Raw genomic sequence first — 21,022 nt, 5'->3', positions numbered from 1 at the left:
GGCCCTTGCCGTGCCGACCTCTCCACCACAGTGTGTGGTGTTTGAATGTCGTTCTTCAGTATGCTCACATTGAGCTGTCAGAAAGAATTACGATTTAATTTCTGACACATTAGCCTCTGAGATCGACCCACACTATTATTCATGCAGCCTGTGGGGCTCTCAGCTGCTTATTAAGTTTGCTGCCTGTGTGGTCTCGGCGCGGGAGGCGAGCACCTGGACATGTAAGCAGAGAGCCCGGTGTGCCCATGGAGGGGGTGCAGTACAGATGACGTCAGTCCATGTGTGTCACATGGTCATTGATGCTGAGGAGAACAACCCCGGTGCTTGGCACTTCAGGTGGCACAGCTGAGGAAATTGGACTTCTGAGAAAATGACCTGAAGAAGAAGAGGGAGCTGGCTTTGCAGAGTGGAGGGGCAAAGTGTGCAGCAAGGGCAGTAGGAAAGGGGGCAGGCGGGGGCCAGCGCGCTGTCTGGAGAGGAAGGGACAGAGGGCGTCATGGTGTCATAGTTATGGGGGGTGCAGCATGCAGGGCTAGCAAACACGGATGTGCTCAGGACCCCGGGAACAATGCTGGGCAACATGGGGGGGGGGCTTCCAAGTGGACCCACCGTGCCTTTTGTCCATTCTGGGTCTGTTCATGACTGACTGGTTTTCGTTCTGTGTCGCAGAGTTTTCTGCCGGTCTGAGGGTGGTGATTCTCTTACTAATCTTTCTGGAATGATTGCTGTTTTGTGCTATTTTCAGCAAGTCACCAGAGAGCTGTTTCATAGAACAAACCTATTTTTTTAAACTTTTATTTATTTTATTTAGTTTATTTGACAGAGAAAGAGAGAGAGAATGGGCTCTCCGGAGCCTCCAGCCACTGGAAACAAACTCCAGATGTGTGTGCCTCCCTGTGCATCTGGCTAACATGGGTCCTGGGGACTCGAACCTTGTTCCTTTGGCTTTGCAGGCAATGCCTTAACTGTTAAGCCATCCCTCCAGTCCCCAAGCCTACTTTCTGATTACAATAAGAAGGAACCTGATTCCAAGAGTGAGCTTCCACGCTCCAGGTTGCCTGTGTGGTGCGTAGCTCAGTCCGGGACACGCTCACCCACACTCCTCGCTTCCCACTGGAGAAGCAGCAGCTCCTGCTCCTAAGGATCCTGCCAGTCCCCAGAGCTCTCTCGCTCTTTTCCAGGGCAAGCCTGATCAAAGTGACTGCCTTTTCTTTGCCATGGGGTAACGTTGCCTTTGGTTTTGCACTCATGTTTTAGGGACAAGGTCCTGAATGAAGCTTAGCTTTGCTTTAGTACCACCATAAAGTCAGAAAGCTTAAGCCAAGCCAGCCTCTATCATGCACCACTGTTTGTGGTTAACTTCAAACTACACTGATGTTAGGTCTGTACCTATAATACTGTATACAGTACTTTTGCCTAAAAGTGCCACTTTTAAGCCAGGTGTGGTAGTACATGCCTTTAATCCCAGCATGCAGGAGGCAGAGGTAGGAGGATTCCTGTGAGTTCAAGGTCAGCCAGGAACTACAAAGTTAGTTTCATGTCAGCCTGGGCTGAAGTGAGACCTTACCTCCAAAACAAACAAAGTCACCTCTGCATTGGTTTGTTTCAGTTAGGACCCACATTATGGCTACACTTGGCTAACACAGCTCATAGATATTTCGAAAATGTTTCTTCTGTCCTGTTTTCCTCGTTCCACTTACTGAAGGAACCGCATCGTTTGTGCTGGAGGACCGCCCACAGTTCAGAGTGACCACAGCCTTGTATCTTTAAACTTCTTTTTCTGTTGTAAATTGAAAGTTTCCCATAAATTGGTAATTATTGGATCCAGGTGTGTTAAACTCAGGCTCCCACCTTTGGCCGGAATTCTTGCTGGAGGGGCGTCACTGCTTGCATCCATCTTACTGCATATTAGGAAACAGAATATCTTGTCGTCTCATCTTTGCTGATGTTAAAGTTCTTAGATAAATGCAGGCTGTGTTATATCTGTGACCATGATCACAGAACTTCCTAAAGCTTAAGCAAGAATTCAGCGGTATAAAAAGATCACAACTGGGGCTGGAGAGATGGTTTAGCAGTTAAGGCACATGCTTATGACACCTAAGGACCCAGGTTCAATTCTCCATGTCCCACGTAAGCCAGATGCGCATGGTGGTGCATGTGTCTGGAGTCCGTTTGCAGTGGCTAAGAGGCCCTGGCGTGCTCATTCTCACTCTCTCTCTCTCTCTCTCCCTCCCCCCCCCTTCTTGGTCTCAAATAAAAATAAATCTAAAAAAAAGTATTTTAAAAAATGATCGCAGCTGGGCTGGAGAGATGGCTTAGTGGTAAGACACTAACAAAACTTAAGGACCAAAGTTTGATTCCCACATAAAGCCAGTTGCACAAGGTGGCACATACGTTTGAAGTTTGCAATGGCTAGAGGCCCTGGCATGCCCGTTTTCTACCTCTTTCTCTTACTCTGTCTCAAATAAATAAATAAAATGTAGGAGAACTATCATAAAACATCTAATTAGACTGAAGACCATTAAAGCTCACCACCTTTAATTTTAAAAAACCTCAGCAATAATAGACTCCACACTGTCTGATAAAAGATTGTAATTTATCTAAACATATTAATAATGGAATATGAACCTCACTATCATAAAACATCTGATTAGATTAAAACCATTAAAATTCACCACCCTTAATTAAGAAAAAGACTTTTAGCAGATTAAGCAATGGAACCTATTCTGTTTGATAAAAGATATTCCAATTTACCTGAACATATTAATAGTGGAATACATCTATAAGTAATCTCTAAAATAAGCAACAACGTTGGTTATAAGCTTGAAAACTAAGAAACATAGCTGTCCTTGCCTGCAGGTAGGATTGTTAGTAAGGGCTGGACATAGTTGATTTACGTTTTCTTATCCGCTTATCTGTTGTTTCGGTATCAGAGGAAGACTTGCAATAGCAACAACCATAGTCACCTAAAATATGAAACACTTATGAGCAGTAATGTCACTGAAGAAAAAAACTAAAGGGGAACCATCAAATAAAGACGCACCCCATGTTTGCTGTGGCTGCAATGGTGTCCAGAGTGAGGAGGTGTCCTGGCCTTGTTTTCGCTGCTGTGACAAAGCCCAGGCTCACACAGAGGAACACTGTGCCAACGTACTTAGAGCGTTGCTGTCTGAAATCTGTCACGCTGTGGGTCTGCTGCTGCTTTTCGCCACGCCGCTCTGCCTGGTCCTTTGGCTCTGCAGGCAAGTGCCTTAACTGCTAATCCATCTCTCCAGCCCTCTATTAACTTTTGTGGGGTCTCACTGTAGCCAAGCTGACCTGGAATTCACTGTGTCTTCTCAGGCTGCCCTCAGACTGTCGGCAATCCTCTTACCTCTGCCTCCCAGGTGCTGGGATTAAAGGCATGCACCACCACGCCTGGGAACTTTTTATTTTAAAATAGTTTATGCTCTTGTTTTCAGGACCCCCTCCCCGAGCATTTCTGGGTATTGCACACCTAGATGTGAGTCAAGGAATGGTGTACGCTTCCTCACTTGTCCCTGTCGCTAGCGGCCACATCTGTGTAATTTATTTGTGGACAAGATGTTGTGTGCAAACAAAGACTTTGAGGCCCTCAGACTTTTGTAATCTGCTGCACTGGACTGGTTTGAAGGACAGGGAGCCTCTGAGGCTGTCCCAGGCTTTCCTCCCTGCAGGGATACTCAGGCCTTTCCAGACTCTTGCCTCCTTCTGCATGCTGATGATACTGGGGAACTGAACCAGGCCAGCAGGGTCTGCCAGCAAGTGCCTTCGACCACTGAACCATCTCTCCAGCCCCCATGCTCGCTCTTCACGCGATCTTATGAATTTAATAACTTCCAGTGCACACAGACACCAGATTCCTGTCGTTAACGTCGACTTTCCATGAGTCAGACGATCTCCCTCCCTGGCTTAAGCTACATGCTGGTCACACACACTGATCGCCAGCTCCGGCTTCTCCTCGTCAGGTCTCTCTTTCTTTAATTTTCAAGGTAAGTTCTCGCTCTAATCCCCATTGCTCTTTCACCCTCTCTTACTTGAGCTGGAGTCTGTTATTGATCCCAAAGGGGCGCTTGCTGTCTCTTCATGAGCTTCGGCCTGGGACTGGGCTTAAGGCCCATGTGGCCATGGCCAGTTGTTCGCATGTGTCGAGGTCCTCTCTGCTCATGCCCGCACGGATGTGCTCTTCGTCACCGAGCCGTCTTCCAGCCCCGTTGCCATCGCCAGGCCGCTCCCTGTGGTCTTTCTGGACTTACACGCTCTGAGGAGGTTGCTGTGTTTCATTCCTTGATTTCTTTCTGGTGTTGCCACTGTACCCAGGACTTCACACGTTAAGCAAGCTTTTTACTGCTGAGTGGCACCCTCAGCCCTGTGGCGTGCATGTGGCGTGTTACGTTTACCTCAACTCCTCTCGCTTGTGGGTGAGGGGAGAGAAAGGAGTTTCTTTGTCCTCAGCAGAGGCAAGGGGCCTTGTGTGGTGTTGATCTCGTTGGAGTGCCAGACTCACAAACCCCTCGCTGGGCAGATCTCCAGGCACCTGTCAGACGTGATCTCTGTAGCCTGTGGGGCTTTGTGGAGGAATGTTTCTAGCCGTGCGCTCCATCCTCAGCAGTCTCCCTTAGAAGGCTCTGTGGGAGCCTGGGGTGCGCGAAGACACGCTTGCCCACTGAGCAGCTCTGAGCCTCGCCTCGCTGACTCCTGCCGGTGTCCCTTCGTGGCGGTGCGGCACCTTTGCAGCCAGGCCCCTGGCTTGTGTTCATGCTGGAAAGGTGCTCTTTTTCCGCGTTGCTTCTGTGACACAAGATCTCTGCAGATGCCAAACAGTGCTTGCCGTTGGTCAGAGGATGCGTGTGCAAGTGTGTCCGTGTGTACTTTGACTACTGTGTGGGTGATGGGACAGCCTTGTTGCGTTACGTGCCAGAATGAGTTTGGAGCCTCTGGTGGGCACACTTGCCCCGTCAGCAGAGGCTTGGAGCTCTTCATCACAGGGCTCATTGAGAACAGCTCATTGAGAACAGTCTCCATTCAGCCACAGCAGGGAACTCTCGCAGAGTCTGCCTGCCAAGATCCACATGTGCCGAAGACACCCTGTACTCACCTGGCATATCTTGGGGTTTGGATCAGTGACCTTTCTCTGCTCTGTGAGAGGGTGTATGGCTGAAACAACACCAAGGGGGGAAGGTTTAAAGAAACGGTGGTTAGAGCTGCTCACAGTGGGCAGTCGGGAGTGGCCGGGTGGCTCAAGCCCACCCCCTCTGCCCCACTTCTTTCAGCAAGTCTCCAGACAGCCCCCTCTACCCCCCCAGGCAGGAACACAGTGTTCAAACACACAGCCTACTAGGGACATTTTATAGCCACGTCAGAGCAGCATTGATTGATGTTGTATTGGTTTATGGAAATGAAGTTTAAAACTAAACACGTTAACAAGGGTTTTTAAATTTCAGATAGATTGGGCTGCTGAGAGGTTCCGTGGTTAAGGATGCTGGGTTACAAGTGCTGGACCAGGTTTACTTCCTCATGTCCTCACATAGGCCAGCCGCACCTTGTGGGGATTCTGTCTGGAGCTCCTGTGCAGCAGGCTGGATGCACCCATACGCTCACACCCCCACACAGACTCTCTCTAATAAATAAGCATATTTAAGGTAAATTATGGTAAGCTGGGATTCATAAAACCAGAACCACACAGCCCTTAGGCTGGGGACTTTCTGTGTTTAGTTCCTCCACAGTTTCATCTGTGCCCACGTGATAGAGCCAGGCTGTGGGGCATGGTGCCAATCATTGAGTCCAGACAGGAATTGCATTCTGTGATTTCGTCAGGCTTTCTGTTGAGCATGCTTGGGTTGTGTTGCCAGCGCGCAATAGCAAACGTTTTGTGGTGGCTTCTGAAGAGCAGCGCCGTGGGGAGGTAAGTGTTCTTGGTGACCTGTCGTCGCGGCAGCTGGGTGGAGTTGTGATGCCGATTGTACAGCCTCACTGCAGATCACGTTCTCTTGTGATGTGTTCGTCAAGCATGCAGACAGCAAGTGGTTTAAACTGGTGCCAGGTACAATTCCACACTTACTCATTCAGAGCGTCCCCGCCCCCTGCAAAAGCGACTAGCAAATTATGTCAACCTCATCTTTCATTTACAAATTTCAAACCATGGAGCTGGGGAATGGCTCAGTGGGAAAGAGCGCTTACACTGTCTCAGCATGGGACCCGAGTTCAATCCGCAGCACCCACGCAGAAAGCTGGGTGTGCTTGTGTCTGGCTGTGCCCCTCCCCGTCCCGTTGCTTATGTTGAGGCATGTAGTGTAGTGTTGATAAGCAGACAAGTAGCCCGCAGACTGAGGCAGAAGCTGACATTACGAGTGGATTTTCATGTCTGCTTCCTCACACTCTATGGCTTGCTGGGATTTTGAAGAAGTTGCTTGATTAGTTTTCTTCCATGAGTATCACTTTTTGTGACTAACAGGCCTTATCTTTTCCTGAGCCATGTTCAGGTCAAAAAGTTTCGTGTTTTTCAGTTTTATGTTTGGCCTATAGTAGGACTGGTTAACCTATATATGTGATAGTAAGTTGTGGTTGACTTTTTTTTTTTAAGTATATATCTGGTGCTCCAAGACAATTTATTAAAGACTTGTCAGAGTCTAAGGCAATGTCTTAGTTGGCACATGCTTGCCATGCAAGCATGAGTACCTGAATTTGGATTCCCAGTACCTGCCTGTAATCCCAGCATCCAGAAGGCAGACAGAGCAGAGATTCTAGGGAATGCTGGCGACCTGGACTATCAGAATTGGTGATCTCTGCGTCCAGAGAGGCTGAGGAAGAACTGACGCAACTTCTGGCCTCCACCCGCTTGGACACACATGCAGGCACACTACACACAGCGCACGCGTGCGCGCCCCAATATCAGAAGATCGTTGACCAAGTGGATTACGAGGGGCCTTTGTAAGCAGGTCAGTTTTGTGGCCGCACAGATGGGGTGCCCTGCCGTCTCCTGTTGTGTGGTGTGTGCAGATCCGGATGTAGGCACCACACCGCCTTCAGTCTGCAGCTTTCTGCTCATGTCTTGAAGAAACCTGTGGGGAACCTTCCTCCTCCCCCACCGCCCAGTTCTTTGAAGATTGCTTTGGCGTCTTTCATTCAGGTTCAGGCCTTTCTTTCCTTGTAAACTTTAAGAATCTTGTCCATTTCCACATAAAATCTGGCTGGGAAAATCTTCAAGAATGTATTGTATTCTTTACCTGCATTTGGGAAATATCTTAATAGTATTTGCTCTGAATTCAAGAACATGTGGTATCTACATTGATCTAGGTTTTTAATTTCTATCAGTAATGCTTTATTGCATCTCTTCACATACATGGTTTTCTTATTTTCAAACTGACAGGTTGTATTGTCTTTTTGTAACATGAAGGTCACCTTGCATTTCTGGGATAAGCCACATTTGGTTATGACATACTTTTCTGTGTCCTCAGGTTCAGCTTGCCAATAATTTTATTTATTGTTTGAGATTAGCTTTTGATTTGTAGCCTAGGCTAGCCTTAAATTTGCATTCCTCCTGCCCTGCCTCTAGATGCCAGACTGCAGGCAACCACACTGTGCCTGGCTTAAGTTGGCTAATATTTTAATGTGCATTTTTACATGTATTCACGAAGGGTATAAATCTGTAATTGTTTCATTAGCTTTTAGGATGATGCTGGCTCTGTAAAACAGATTATTTATCTTCTGAAAGAGTTTCTATGATTTTATTTCCCCCTTCCCCAAAACATGGTTGGAATTCACTAGGGAAGCCATTATACCTGGAATGAGGGAGGACTTTTGAGAATTTACACAATATATATAGCTATCTTTTTTTTTGTGTGTGTGTGTGGTTTTTCGAGGCAGGGTCTCACTCTAGCTCAGGCTGACCTGGAATTCACTATGTCATCTCAGGATGGCCTGGAACTCACAGCGATCCTCTTCCTACCTCTGTCTCTCAAGTGCTGGGATTAAAGGCGTGTGCCACCACATCCAGTTATAGCTACCATTTTTGTTTTTGAGTTTTCAAAGTAGAAACTTAGAAGGGCCTTTAAAGCCATATAGCTTCCTTTAAACACTGTGATCTGGATCTCAGAAACATTTTCTAATTCATAAGAATTATTTCTTCTTTGACTCATGGTTTATTTAGAAAGTTAGGAATACCTAGGTCACTTCTGATGCAGTGTTGTTATTCTTCATCTTCACAGCTAGAGCAGGTTCTGTAAGATAGATAGTCTCTCAAACTCTTACTGAGATTTCCTCACCTTGTGGCTTAACATGTATGCAGTCGTTTTGACTTCAGGTGTATTTAAACAATACATACACAGTAGATGATGGCCATAACACCTTGTGAAAGTCACTTAAGGTGACGAGTGCTGTGAAAATCTTGTGATTTTAAATCCACTCCTGAAAGGGGACAATTACACTTTTCAGTCGTCTAGATGCGGACAAATGTGTAAGGATGGGTCGGCCATCCCCGTGTCATGCGGGATAGTTTCCCTGCGTGGAGCACCCGTGATCTGCCGTCGCAGCCCTGGCAGCCGCTCATCTTTGCTCCGTACCCTTCCAGCACGCTGGCCCTCCCTGCAGTTGTCAGCTTCTGTGCTGTGTTTCAGAGCTCTTTCGCCAAGGTGAATCTGTGGCCAGCATTGGAAAAGCCGTTGTTGCTAAGTCAGCACACTCCCAGCAACGCCCTCTTGTTTGCCTGGTGACAGTCCTGTTCTCGAGGTCCACCCTGCTAGTCACCAGTGTGAAACCCAAGCAGGTTTAATTTCATTGATGTGTTTTATACATAGTATGTACTTGGGGCTGGGTTATTTATTTATTTGTTTATCTATTAAACTTTTACTTTTTCATAAGAGAATTGGCAACACCAGGACTCCAGCCTCTGCAGCTGAACTGTGCACCGCCTTGTGTCTGGTTTATTTGGGATCTGGAGAATAGAACATGGGTTCTTAGGCTTCACAGGCAAGTGCCTTAACTACTAAGCCATTTCCCCAACCCTCCTTTATTACTACTTTTTTAAAAATTTTTTGTTGATTTTTACTTATTTGATAGCAACAGACAGAGAGAGAAAGAGGCAGATAGAGAGAGAGAGAATGGGCGTGGCAGGGCCTCCAGCCACTGCAAACGAACTCCAGACGTGTACACCCCTTGTGCATCTGGCTAATGTGGGTCCTGGGGAATAGAGCCTCGAACCAGGGTCCTTAGGCTTCACAGGCAAGCACTTAACCACTAAGCCATCTCTCCAGCCCATCACTACTCTTTTTTTGTTTTTTCTTTCTTTTGGTTTTTCAAGGTAGGGTCTCACTCTAGCCCAGGCTGACCTGGAATTCACAATATAGTCTCAGGGTGGCCTCAAACTAAGGGCAACCCTCCTACCTCTGCCTCCCCAGTGCTGGGGTTAAAGGCGTGCATCACACCTGGCTCCTTAATCATTTCTTAAGAGTTTTGGGAGACATGTTTCTACGTGAGGGTCTTGTAGGTGTGCATATTTTGCTAGCAGAGCACCACTTTTCTCTGTGTTTTGTACATACACACACCCATGCATGTATGTATGCACAGGCCAGAAATCAACATTAGCCTTTACCACTTTCCACCTCATTCTTTGAGACAAGTGTCCTCATTGAACTTGCAGCTCACTGATTGTGCTGGACTAGCTGGCCAGCTAGCTCCCAAGTACCCCCAGTCTCTGCCTCCCCAAATCTGGGATGGTAGGCACATGCCATCACCCCTGGTATTTTATGTGGGTTCTGGGGTTCGAGCTCTCGGGTCTTTGAGCACTTTGCCCATTTGAGCTATCTCCCCTTTTTTGTCCAGACTACCTTTTCAGGGAGTTACTGTGCTAGCTTGGGGGCTCACCCTGTGCTGCCTGTGAGCCCCTCCAGAGTTCTGCCCATTATAACTGCCCGCCCTTGGCCAGTATGATGCGAGCCCCCCTTAAAGGGTCCTGTCCCTGCACTTGGGGCTTTAGTCTCTTTCCAGCACTTGTAGAGAGTTGCATTGAGTCCCTCCTTGGGGGAAGGAGATGGCTTAGCCATTGAAGTGCTTGCAAAGCCTGATGTGCAGAGTGGCACATACCTGGATTGCATATGCAGTGGCAAGAGGTGTGGCACACCCATTTTGTCTTCCTCTTTTGTACATGCACGAAGAATTAAGAAATTGAAATTCTATATATATTTTTTTGAGGTAGGGTCTCGCTATAGGCCATGCTGACCTAGAATTCACTCTGTATTCTCAGGGTGGCCTCGAACTTACGGCAATCCTCCTACCTCTGCCTCCTGAGTGCTGGGATTAAAGGCGTGCGCCACCACATCCGGCAGAAATTCTGTTTTTGAAATAGAGATACTTTGCACCGTACAGTGCACCCAGTAGGCCCAGTGGAAGTCGTAAATGTCAAGAGTGCATTCCACGTACTTCTGGCCGGCGAGCAGGCAGCGCAGCCCCCGAGTCACTGTGCACAGCAGGCCCAGAGGAGGCGTCCTAGCTGGGAAGCCAAGGTGTGAGCTCCAGTCCAGCTTCTACCGAAACGATTGCTTTCCCACTTGATGAAGCTGTTATATAAAAACTAAAAGCTCAGACAACTTGTTCTAAATAGGATAATTTTTTATTTTTATTTATTTATTTATTTATTAGAGACAGGAAGGGAAGAGAGAGAAGGGCATGCCAGGTCCTCTAGCCACTGCAAATGAACTCCAGATGCATGTGCCATCATGTGCATCAGGCTTACGTGGGACCTGGAGAATCAAATCTGGGTCCTTAGGCTTCACAGGCAAACACCTTAACCGCTAAGCCATCTCTCCAGCCCTAAATAGGATAATTTTTTATCTTCCTCCTCTAAGCAGCCTATTGCATTTCATAGATTTCTAGGATTCTTTGCTATAAACAGTGTTTAAATAATCTGCTGGGCGCAGTGTTGCACACTTTTGATCCCAGCACTTGGGAGGTAGAGGTAGGAGGTTCATGAGTTCAAGGCCACTCTGAGACTACATAGGTCAGCCGGGGCTAGAGCGAGACCCTACTTCAAAAAACTAAATCTTTTTTTTTAAAATGATAACTAGGGCTGGAGGGATGGCTTAGTGGTTAAGGTATTTGCCTGTAAAGCCAAAGGACCCAAGTTCAATCCTCCAGGACCTACATTAGCCAGATGTACAAGGAGATAAATGTGTCTGGAGTTCAGTTGCAGTGGCTGGAGGCCCTGGCGTGCCCATTCTTTCTCTCTCTCGCTCTTTCTCTGTCAAATAAATAAATAAAATATTTAAAAATGATAACTAAATACTCTGTTTACTTCATAGTGGTACATGGTTGTTCTGTGTTATCCAGCCATTGGTGTGAGTCCCAAACCTGAGGAAAGTCCTCAGCATCACTGTGACTTTCAGAGGCCACCAGTGCCACTGACTGAGAAGGGCAGTGATGTGCCAGGTTTTCCCCACTGCCGTACATTCATGCCCTCCCCTAGGTTGTCTCTTAATTGCAACAGTAGTGTTCTAAAGAGGGTCTAGAAACTGTGGGTTATGGCTGACTCAGAGAATGGGTTCGACTTCTAAGAACTAAAAGAACATTGTGACACTCGCAGGGAAGTTACGACACTCGGCGTCTCATATCTGTGATTCGAGCGGCTTGTTGTTCGGTTTGCTGCCGCTGTGCTGGCTGACATGACATGCAGGGGCAGGATTGTCCGTGAGCACAGGCTGGCTCTGGCTCTTCCATAAGCACCTTGCTGCCACATCCTGGCATTTCCGAGCAGTCCAAGCTGCGGAGCATTGGAGAAGCCCACGCGGGCACAGGAATGACCTCGGAGGCCAGTCCTCTTGCCCTACCGCTCCTCCCACAGACAGGCGGAGCCCTGGCATCCTGACTTCGGACAGGGGAGACGTTCCCTAGGGATTCAGGATGAAAGAGGGAGAGAAAAGAAACCCACTCTGTGCAGCCCCCTTCCACCGTAGCCCTGCCTCAGCAGCAAGACTTGGAGGCGAGAGCAAGGGGCCGCTGTGGCTGAGTGTACATGGCCCTGAGTGGAAATGGATTTAGGAGGGGAAAAAACATTAAACTTGAGTTTCCCCATAACACACCCTCTCCTTACTACTTAGATTTAAAACCTTCGGGCTACAGCTACCATGAAATTGATTTGTGTGAAATTTTTCAGAAATACACCTTTTATTTAAGTTGAAAGGTTGCACCTCCGTGCAGAACCATTCACACGTGAAGGAGCGGGGTGGAAAACAGCTCTCCTCACTGGGCTCCCACTGTGCGCGCCTGCTCGTGCTGGCCCGACCCGACGGGAGTGTGTGACTCGGGAGTTGGTCGCGAGACTGGCCTCTGTGCCGCAGCCTCTGCGTGGAAGCACCGTGCATGCCTCATCTCGGCTGTTCTGTGGCTAGGGGATTTAGTTCTGTGCATATCAGGAAAGTTTGTCCTTTTCTCTAAGTAGGCGAACTGGGGAGAGAGTGCTATTATTTTTTATTCTGCCAGGTTATCTGCAGTTATGTTCAGCCTGCATGGTTTTAGGAAATTGGAGAACTTTGCACACCGCTATGCCCCCTGACCCCTGTGTAACTTTGCCAAAAATGCACTGATTTTCTTGATGATTGATGGGTTTAGACCATTATATTCATAACTGAAGGGCTGCTGTCTTGCCATGGCCTCCTGCCCAAAGAGCACAAAGTCACACAGGATACCTGGGAAGCAGGCTGAAGGTTTTTACTAAGTGTAGGCACCACACCAAATTCTGGGTGTGTCTGATAGCATATGGGCACTACACCTACTTTTCCCTTCATGGGACTCGTGGGTCTCTCAGTTACATTGCACTGCCACAGGAGTACAGTATCACGACAGCTCAGAAAGCAAGGGTGTGTGTGAAAATTTGATGCAGGATGCGTAAATTACCAAATCAAACGATCAACATCTTCCTTTAAAGAATCTAGTGGAAAAGTTAAGACCAAGGTTTCAAAGTGAGCAGCCTGACCAGCTCCTGCTGCCTTCCCGGTTTAACCAACTGCTTCAGAATGATGCCCACAGGACCAGCCACATTTCCTTGCATGTGCCAGTTAGCCAGCACAGAGGCCCTCACCTTGCACAGCTTGTTGTCTGCTGCTGGTCACTTAAGATTAGCCAGGCCCACAGCTGCAGGTGGCATGTACAGCCCCTATGATTGTGAAAACCAACTTGGGGGGCAGGGCTCGGTGTAGAAATAAAAAGGAGCTCTTTGGAGTCAAGAAGTAAGCTACCTAGGGCACATTCATACATTTTATTTTTTCCTCAGAGATTTTTTTTGAGGTAGCTCAGCTAACCTAGAACTCAATTCTGTTTAATAAAGTCATCACACTCAACTTTATTTATTTATTTATTTATTTATTTATTTATTTATTTATGCTGATAACTAAAGCATAGTTGCAATTTATACTTAATAGAAGAAGGTCTCGTCGTATGGCCCTGGAGCCTTGAACGGCAACCCTGCTGCCTCGGCCCCCCGTTGCTGGGATTACAAGTACGCACCACCAGAGCCAAACCATTATTGGTTTTTCAGAGTATGCATGTAACTGACATGTGATCGCACAAACGTTGCTACCAGTGGCTACCATGTGATGCCTTAATACATACACAGTCCATGTATTGAAAGCATAAAATGCAAGCATTTGGGGCTGGAGTGATGGCTTAGCAACTAAAATACAGGCATTGAGTTTGCGCTCATTTCAAAGCAATTGCCAGGATTTCAGGTGTTCTGTGCCTATTTCTTTAAAAAGTGAACTTTTCTGTCATACACAGGTTGAAAGGATTGTTGACAAAAGGAAAAACAAGAAGGGGAAGACGGAGTACCTGGTGCGGTGGAAAGGCTATGACAGCGAGGATGACACGTGGGAGCCGGAGCAGCACCTCGTGAACTGCGAGGAGTACATCCATGACTTCAACCGGCGCCACAGCGAGAGGCAGAAGGAGGGCAGCCTGGCCCGCGCCAGCAGGACCTCGCCCAGCAACGCCCGCAAGCAGATCTCCAGATCCACCCACAGCAACCTCTCCAAGGCGGCCCCCAAGGCGCTTGTGGGGAGCAAAGACCAAACCAGCCAGCTGCTGGCTACCAGCCAGAAGTTCAGGAAAAACACAGCCCCGCCTCTTGCGGGCCGCAGGAACATGGACCTTGCTAAGTCAGGGATTAAGATCCTCGTGCCTAAGAGCCCCATCAAGAGCAGGACCTCGATGGACGGCTTTCAGAGCGAGAGCCCCGAGAAGCTGGACCCTGCGGAGCAGGGCCCCGAGGACACAGTGGCACCGGAGGTGACCGCAGAGAAGCCCGTGGGAGCTTTGCTGGGCCCTGGTGCAGAGCGAGCCAGGATGGGGAGCAGACCCCGAATACACCCACTAGTGCCTCAGGTGTCTGGTCCTGTGACTGCCGCCATGGCCACAGGCTTAGCTGTTAACGGAAAAGGTGAGTGTCCGGCGGGCTGCCATGGTCTGTTGGTCCACCTGCCAGGGCAGTGACCTTAGAGCATGTGGGTCCCCCTCTAGATACCTACTCCTGCTCATGCACATATGGGGTGGGGGTTCACACAGATGTCTCCAAGACCCTGGGGAGATCTTGCCAACTTCTCCTTTCTTCCCTTGAATCTGTTAGCATTCATTTAAGTCAGCACGCCTGTCTCTCTGTCCCACACAATTCGGCCTCCACCTTGACCTGCTTTGAGCAGCGGCTCTCTAAACAAGCTGTGTTCAGTGTTTTCTTTATAGCAAGTTTCCTTTGACAGCCACCTGCATCCTACATCTCATAGACACAGAGCCTTTTGTTAAGAACTCACTTGTAGCTGGGCATAGTGGCACACACCTTTAATCCCAGCACTCAGAAGGCAGAGATAGAAGGATCACCATGAGTTCAAGGCCAGCCTGAGACTACACAGTGAATTCCAGGTCAGCTTGGGCTAGACAAAGACCCTACCCCCGTAGTGCCTCACCTGGCCATTGATCTCACGTTGCTCCCCCATGTGAGTGACAGGAAACAGCTTTCAGCAAGGATGTTGTTTGCCTTAACGGTCTGTTGGATTCTCTTACTCCCTGTTTTGGAGAAGGTGTCCGCTCCACTGCCCCACTCCTAGGCTCTGTGGCATCACTGGTTGTGCCTCAGTGTGCCTACCTCCTGTGTCTGCCCTCATCTATGCATCCTTCCCCTGTTTGATCACCCTTCACTGGCTACCAGTCCCAAATTCTCTTCTCTGCTTCTCTTATCCGGGCCCTGCGGCCCATGCCTCTCTTTCAGCCCTGATCTTGCCTGTCTCGCCACAGCCTTTTCAGACTTAGGGGAATGGTTTGGAGTAGAGATGCAGCCCTGGGACGCAGGCTAGCTATGTGGGTGCTTAGTTAGCGAGCCATGGCGTTTCCGTATCTCTCAATCAGTAATGCTTGCTGACACCAGGGCAGCACGCCTCAACCTCCCCTTCAGCTCTGCCTGGGGTAGGAGGCCCCACCTCCAGGGCTCCTCTTTGTATCGTGTGTCAGAATGCCTAAGGGTGGTGTTGCCTGGCTGGGGCTAGCCACAGAAAAGGGTTCACCTAGGACCTTACTCTGACAGCCTTGTCGTGCTGTGTGCAACAAGTTTTCCTCTTGGCCTGGCACCTTGTATGACAGCTCAGCAGGCTCGAAGCTGAAATCTGGGGTATCTTCCTGGACAGGGAATTGCTGCCTTGCGAGCATATGCCCAACCCCAGCAGTCCCGCACTTCTGTCCCAGGTGGACCTCACATGGGACACGTGTGCTTGCATGCAGATGTGGTGATACCCTGTATTCCAACTTCCCCAAGGTAGTGTCTTACGCTATCAAAGATGTTCAGAGGTAGAGGTGACATGATGTGCTGGCGCTGATAGTTTCTAGGCAGGGAAGCTGTGCTTCCCATGGAGAGAGCCATAGTATGGAGGAAGGAGTCAGAGCTTAGATCCTGACCCCCACCCCCACCATGGGTGCTGTATCTGTGACATAAAGGAACCTTACATTTTTACGATGACTTTGGTCCAGGATGAGGCCACAGGCAAGATTGGAGCAAGGGGTGGGCAAGTGACAGCTGTGAGTGGGTCAGACCCAGATCACAGCTTGGTCTCTCGAAGGCTGCAGTGCCAGAGCAGGCTTTACTCCCCCTGACAGCTGGAAGGAATCGGGAGGAACGTCCACACGGAAACACACGGAACTTGGCTGCCTACGTTCATGTCAGGTGGCCGTGCCTGCAGCCCACCACACGGAGTCTGGGAGGCCCATGGAGCTCAGTGTGCCCTAGTTGTCCCTGCTCCAGAAAGACTGGTTTTAACTTTTTAAAAAATATATTTAACTTATTTATTTGAGAGAAAGAGGCAGAGAGAGAGGGGGGGAGAGGGAGAGAATGGGCACGCCAGGGCTTCCAGCTACTGCAAATGAACTACAGACACATGTACCCCCTTGTGCATCTTGGTTACGTGGGTCCTGGGGGATCAAACTGGGGTCCATAAGCTTCGCAGGCAAATGCCTTAATATCTAAGCCATTTCCCAGCCCTGGTTTTAAACTTTTTTAAAAAATTGTTTATTTATGAGAGACAGAGGAAGAAGCAGAGAGAACGGGAGTGCTAGGGTCTTCGGCCACTGCAAAGGAACTCCAGATGTGTGCGCCACCTCGTGCATCTGGCTTACATGAGTACTGGGGAATCAAACTTGGGTCCTTGGACTTCGCAGGCAAGTGCTTTAACTGCTAAGACAGTTTTTGACTTTTAAAGGAACTATTAAAAGGCTTCAGGAGGGCTGAAGAGATGGCTTAGCGGTTCAGGCTCAAGTTCAAGGCTCAATTCCCCAGGACCCACGTTAGCCAGATGCACAAGGGGGCACATGCATCTGGAGTTCCTCTGCAGTGGCTGGAGGCCCTGGCGCGCCCATTCTCTCTCTCTCTATCTGCCTGTTTCTCTGTCTGTCACTCTCAAATAAATAAATAAAAATAATTTTAAATAATTTTAAAAAGGGCTTCAGGAGCTCTATGGGCCTCCTTTATGGTCCACAAACTCTGTGAGGATGTACATTGTTAATGCAGGGGAACCCATGGTGCTCAGGATTTTGACCAGCAAGATTGAGGATCTCCCCCACCCCCAAGCACTTGGCTCGGAACCTCGAAGTCCAGCTTTGATTAGTTTCCACTCCCAACGCTCTTTCTCTTGGCCCTCCTGTGATTAAGTTTCTACTTTCTTATGTAAGTGAGACCTGTGCAGCAAAGGCAGCCCTCCATTCCATGATCTCTCATATGTAGGGTGGATACTGGCTCCAATATGAGCATTTAGTGATTTCCTTTAAAAATGTCTGTAAGGGGCTGGAGAGATGGCTTAGCGGTTAAGCGCTTGCCTTGAAGCCTAAGGACCCCGGTTCGAGGCTCGGTTCCCCAGGTCCCACGTTAGCCAGATGCACAAGGGGGCGCATGCATCTGGAGTTCGTTTGCAGAGGCTGGAAGCCCTGGCGTGCCCATTCTCTCTCTCCCCCTCTATCTGTCTTTCTCTGTGTCTGTCGCTCTCAAATAAATAAATAAATAAATAAAACTTTAAAAAAAAATGTCTGTAAGGTGGCCGCGGCTTAAATAAAAAGTAGAGGGGCTGGAGAGATGGCTTAGCGGTTAAGCACTTGCCTATGAAGCCTAAGGACCCCGGCTCAAGGCTCGATTCCCCCAGGACCCACGTTAGCCAGATGCACAAGGGGGCGCACGCAACTAGAGTTCTTTTGCGGTGGCTGGAGGCCTGGTGTGCCCATTCTCTCTCTCTCTTTCTCTGTCTGTGGCTCTCAAAGAAATAAATAAAAATAAACAAAAAAAAATTTTAAGTAGGAAGGGCAGGGGTGGTGGCTGAGGAATGACAGCAGTGCCCTAAGGATTCACGTGACTCTCCAGCTCCACCTAGGCCACGTGCTCAAGGCAGCACATGCATCTAGAGTTTGGCTGCGGTGGATGGAGGCCCTGGCGTGCAAATCCTCTCTCACTCCTGCTCTTGCTTCTCAACTTAAAAAAAGAGAGAGGCCAGTCTGTTGGGCTTGCCAGGAAAAAGAAAAGTGAACAGGACGAGTGAGCAGAGTCCTCAACGGAACCCTTCTCTGGAGCTCGGCGGGCCGGCGCAGAGCAGCGCTGTGAGGACGTCTTTCCCCAAAGCCACCGCTGTCCTCACTCCTCTCCGCGTTGTCGGTGAGATCCAGACTCACCTTCCAAACCACACTACCAACATCATCTCCTCTGAGGGAAAACGGAAGCGTTGTGTGAGTTTTTAAGACCGTGGCAAGTAACTTCCTGTGCTCACCACGGAGCCAGGCTTGCAGCTTAATAAGGGAAGGAATGGTCCCTCCTCCCACCTCCTCCAGGGAGCATACCCCACGGTAGCAAAGCTGGTAGTCTGCCAGGCGGTTAGCCTGGCTCAGATGGACCAGGGCCCTAATCATTCCTGAGGCAAAAAGATAGCTGTTCTGTCCCCTGCATTCACAGGGCATGCCAAGGAGGAGGGACTGGCCAGAGTGGCACCTGGTGCATATTTGATTCTCCGCAAAACCCTGTGTGGGGGGGATTTGAGGTGGGGGGGAGGGTGCTGTCATTCCTTTCATATCCCCTCTCTCTGGCTCAGAGCAAGCTAGGGAAACAGTGAGACACACACAGACAGGTGTGAAGCGGCTGTTTGTTTTCATTTTCCAGATTAATTTTAGAGCTGCATAAGAAAACTGTTTTTCTAAAACCAAATGAAGCAGATACTGAACCCTCCTCCATGTAAAACCTGAGTTATGTGCTTTCCAGGGATGTGATTGCCGTGTGTGATTGTGTCTGTGAACCGAAAGAGTGAATGTTCTGGGGTTATTTTAACACGCACACACGTGCACATGTGAATCCTATAGAACAACCGTATGTCTTCAGTGTTAAAGATGAAACAGGTTTAAAAGGTGAGAGCACAGCTTCTCGGGACTGGAGAATCTGGGCTGAGGAGGTGGCTTAGCAGTTAAAGGCTCTTGTGTGCAAAGCCTGCCGGCCCTGGTTCTGTTCCCCAGTACCACATAAAGCCATATACACAAAGTGGTGCATGCATCTAGAGTTTGCTGATAGCAAAAGGCCCTGGCACACCCAAGCTTGCTCTCTCAAATAAATAAATAAATAATATATAAATATATATGTAATTTTATTATTTATATATTATTTATTTATAAGGGACAGAAAGAGAGTGAGTAAGAATGGCCACACCAGGGCCTCTAGCCACTGCAAACAAACCCCAGACACATGTGTCGTTATATGTATCTGGTTTACATGGGACCTAAATAATCAAACTTGAGCCCTTAGGCTTTGCAGGCAAGTGCCTTGACCCCTAAGCCATCTCTCCAGCCCAATAATATATTTTTAAATCATAAAAATGTCAGATCACCATGACTTTGTTTTCTCACAAATATGCAATTACTTATCATTCAACAAGTAGGAAGTGAGAATGTTAGTGAAAAAATTAAACTTTATCAATGTTATTGCATGGAGTGAGCTGTCAGATGTTGAAGGCATTGCTTTTCAAGGTTTTAAACTTTTATAAACAGAACTTCACAGTAGTGGAAGCTGCAAGCCAACGTTTTTTTTTTTTTTTTTTTTTTTTTAAAAAGAAGAAGAAGAAAGCCCTGTACATTCTTTGCCCAGATTGGTCAATTGTTGATCCCATTTACTCCCCCGTGGCCCGGATACACATCTGTCTGCGCCTGCATGCACAGTCTGCCCTCTGCCGTTGGAGTGCGGGCACTCCTTTTAAACAGGAGCCCAGCACAGGGCTGCGATTGATTTCCGAGTTTGCGGGGTGGGGCCTGGCCAAGCTTGTCAGATTCTGACCCTGGAAAGATTGTGGTTCGTTGGGTCTTACCCAGCCTGCAGTCCAATTTGAACTCTAGGTCAGATGTCAAAAAGCGAATATTTGTAACTAGTTTCATCCCTTTTGAGTTTTCACTGGCCCAGAGACAGAACAAAAGTCAGATTTTTAATGTTTCCTCTTGTTGCTCTGGCATTGCCAGGCCAGGAGCTGGACACCTCCTTACGTGTCCCCCTCTCACCGCTGTGACCTGGAATGGCATCTTGTGGCTTCAGAGTGCAAATGACCAGATATGTGTAGTGGTCAGTCTGACTTCCCAGCATGCTCCTCTTGCCAGAGATACTTGACCATTGGTCCTGGGTCCGAGGAGCCTTACATCACAGGTAAGACGGGTTCTGAGAGAGAATGCCACTGGGTTAAAATGACTTTACTGAGCAGAGTTGGTGGTAAAATAGGTTCCACACTGGAACCTGCTTCTGCTGGGTCACACAATGGTGATAGGTGGCTTTTTAGTAGAATTCACACTGCTGATAGCAATTGAGGGAGTCAAGCATACCCCTCCCCCGCCTGTCTCAAACCACCAAGTCTTGTTAGCTGTTATAGTCAAGGTCAAGCACACCTACATCTGGGGCCTGAAAAATTCCTAAGCCCCAGCTGGCCTCTGGAGATCAGACGATGCCAGCGCTTCCCACATCTCCCTTCTGTCTACTCTCCCCGAGTGCTGTGCAGGTGCCCGGCTTCGATCGAACCCACGCTTCAGCCACGGTAGACGTAGCTCACCGTGTTGCTGGTTTGTGTTTTCTTTTTAACTGTTTAAATTGCAGCGGCAAACACAGCATTATCCATTATGTCACAGTTTGCTGGTGTTACATGCACTGTGATCTGTGCAGAGTCTGGAAGTCGTGTTTTCAAGTACATTTGCTTATTTAAGTGTGTATATGTGTTTCTGGGTGCATGCGTGTCATGGCGTGCGTGTTCCACTTCCTCTGAGACAGGGTCTTCTGCTGCAGAGAACTCCAGGCCCGTGAGCTTTGGGGTCTCCTGTTGCACCTTCCCTTGTTGCGGGGTTGGGATCACAGATGGCCGACGCCACTTTGCATCCAGCTTTAACGGAATGCTGGGGAGGATTAAAGTCACATTGACAGGTTTTGCAGTCAAGCATGCTTAATCAAGGAGCCATCTCTCCAGCCCTGAGAGTCTGGAACTCTTCATAA

At 48.5% G+C, this 21,022-nt stretch overlaps 1 protein-coding gene across 1 annotated transcript in view; it reads left to right on the top strand.

Moving 5' to 3' along the window:
• The window catches only part of Cdyl (chromodomain Y like), a 122,622-nt gene that overhangs the window by 57,746 nt on the left and 43,854 nt on the right, over nt 1-21,022 (top strand). The window contains exon 2 of the mRNA XM_045137001.1: nt 13,783-14,440. Within this exon, the coding sequence (XP_044992936.1) occupies nt 13,783-14,440 (658 nt within the window). The remainder of the gene's footprint in view (nt 1-13,782; nt 14,441-21,022) is intronic.

The sequence above is a fragment of the Jaculus jaculus genome, chromosome 17, assembly GCF_020740685.1.
Source record: "Jaculus jaculus isolate mJacJac1 chromosome 17, mJacJac1.mat.Y.cur, whole genome shotgun sequence".
Classification (NCBI taxonomy): domain Eukaryota; kingdom Metazoa; phylum Chordata; class Mammalia; order Rodentia; family Dipodidae; genus Jaculus; species Jaculus jaculus.
This window is presented reverse-complemented; position numbering and strand designations above follow the sequence as displayed.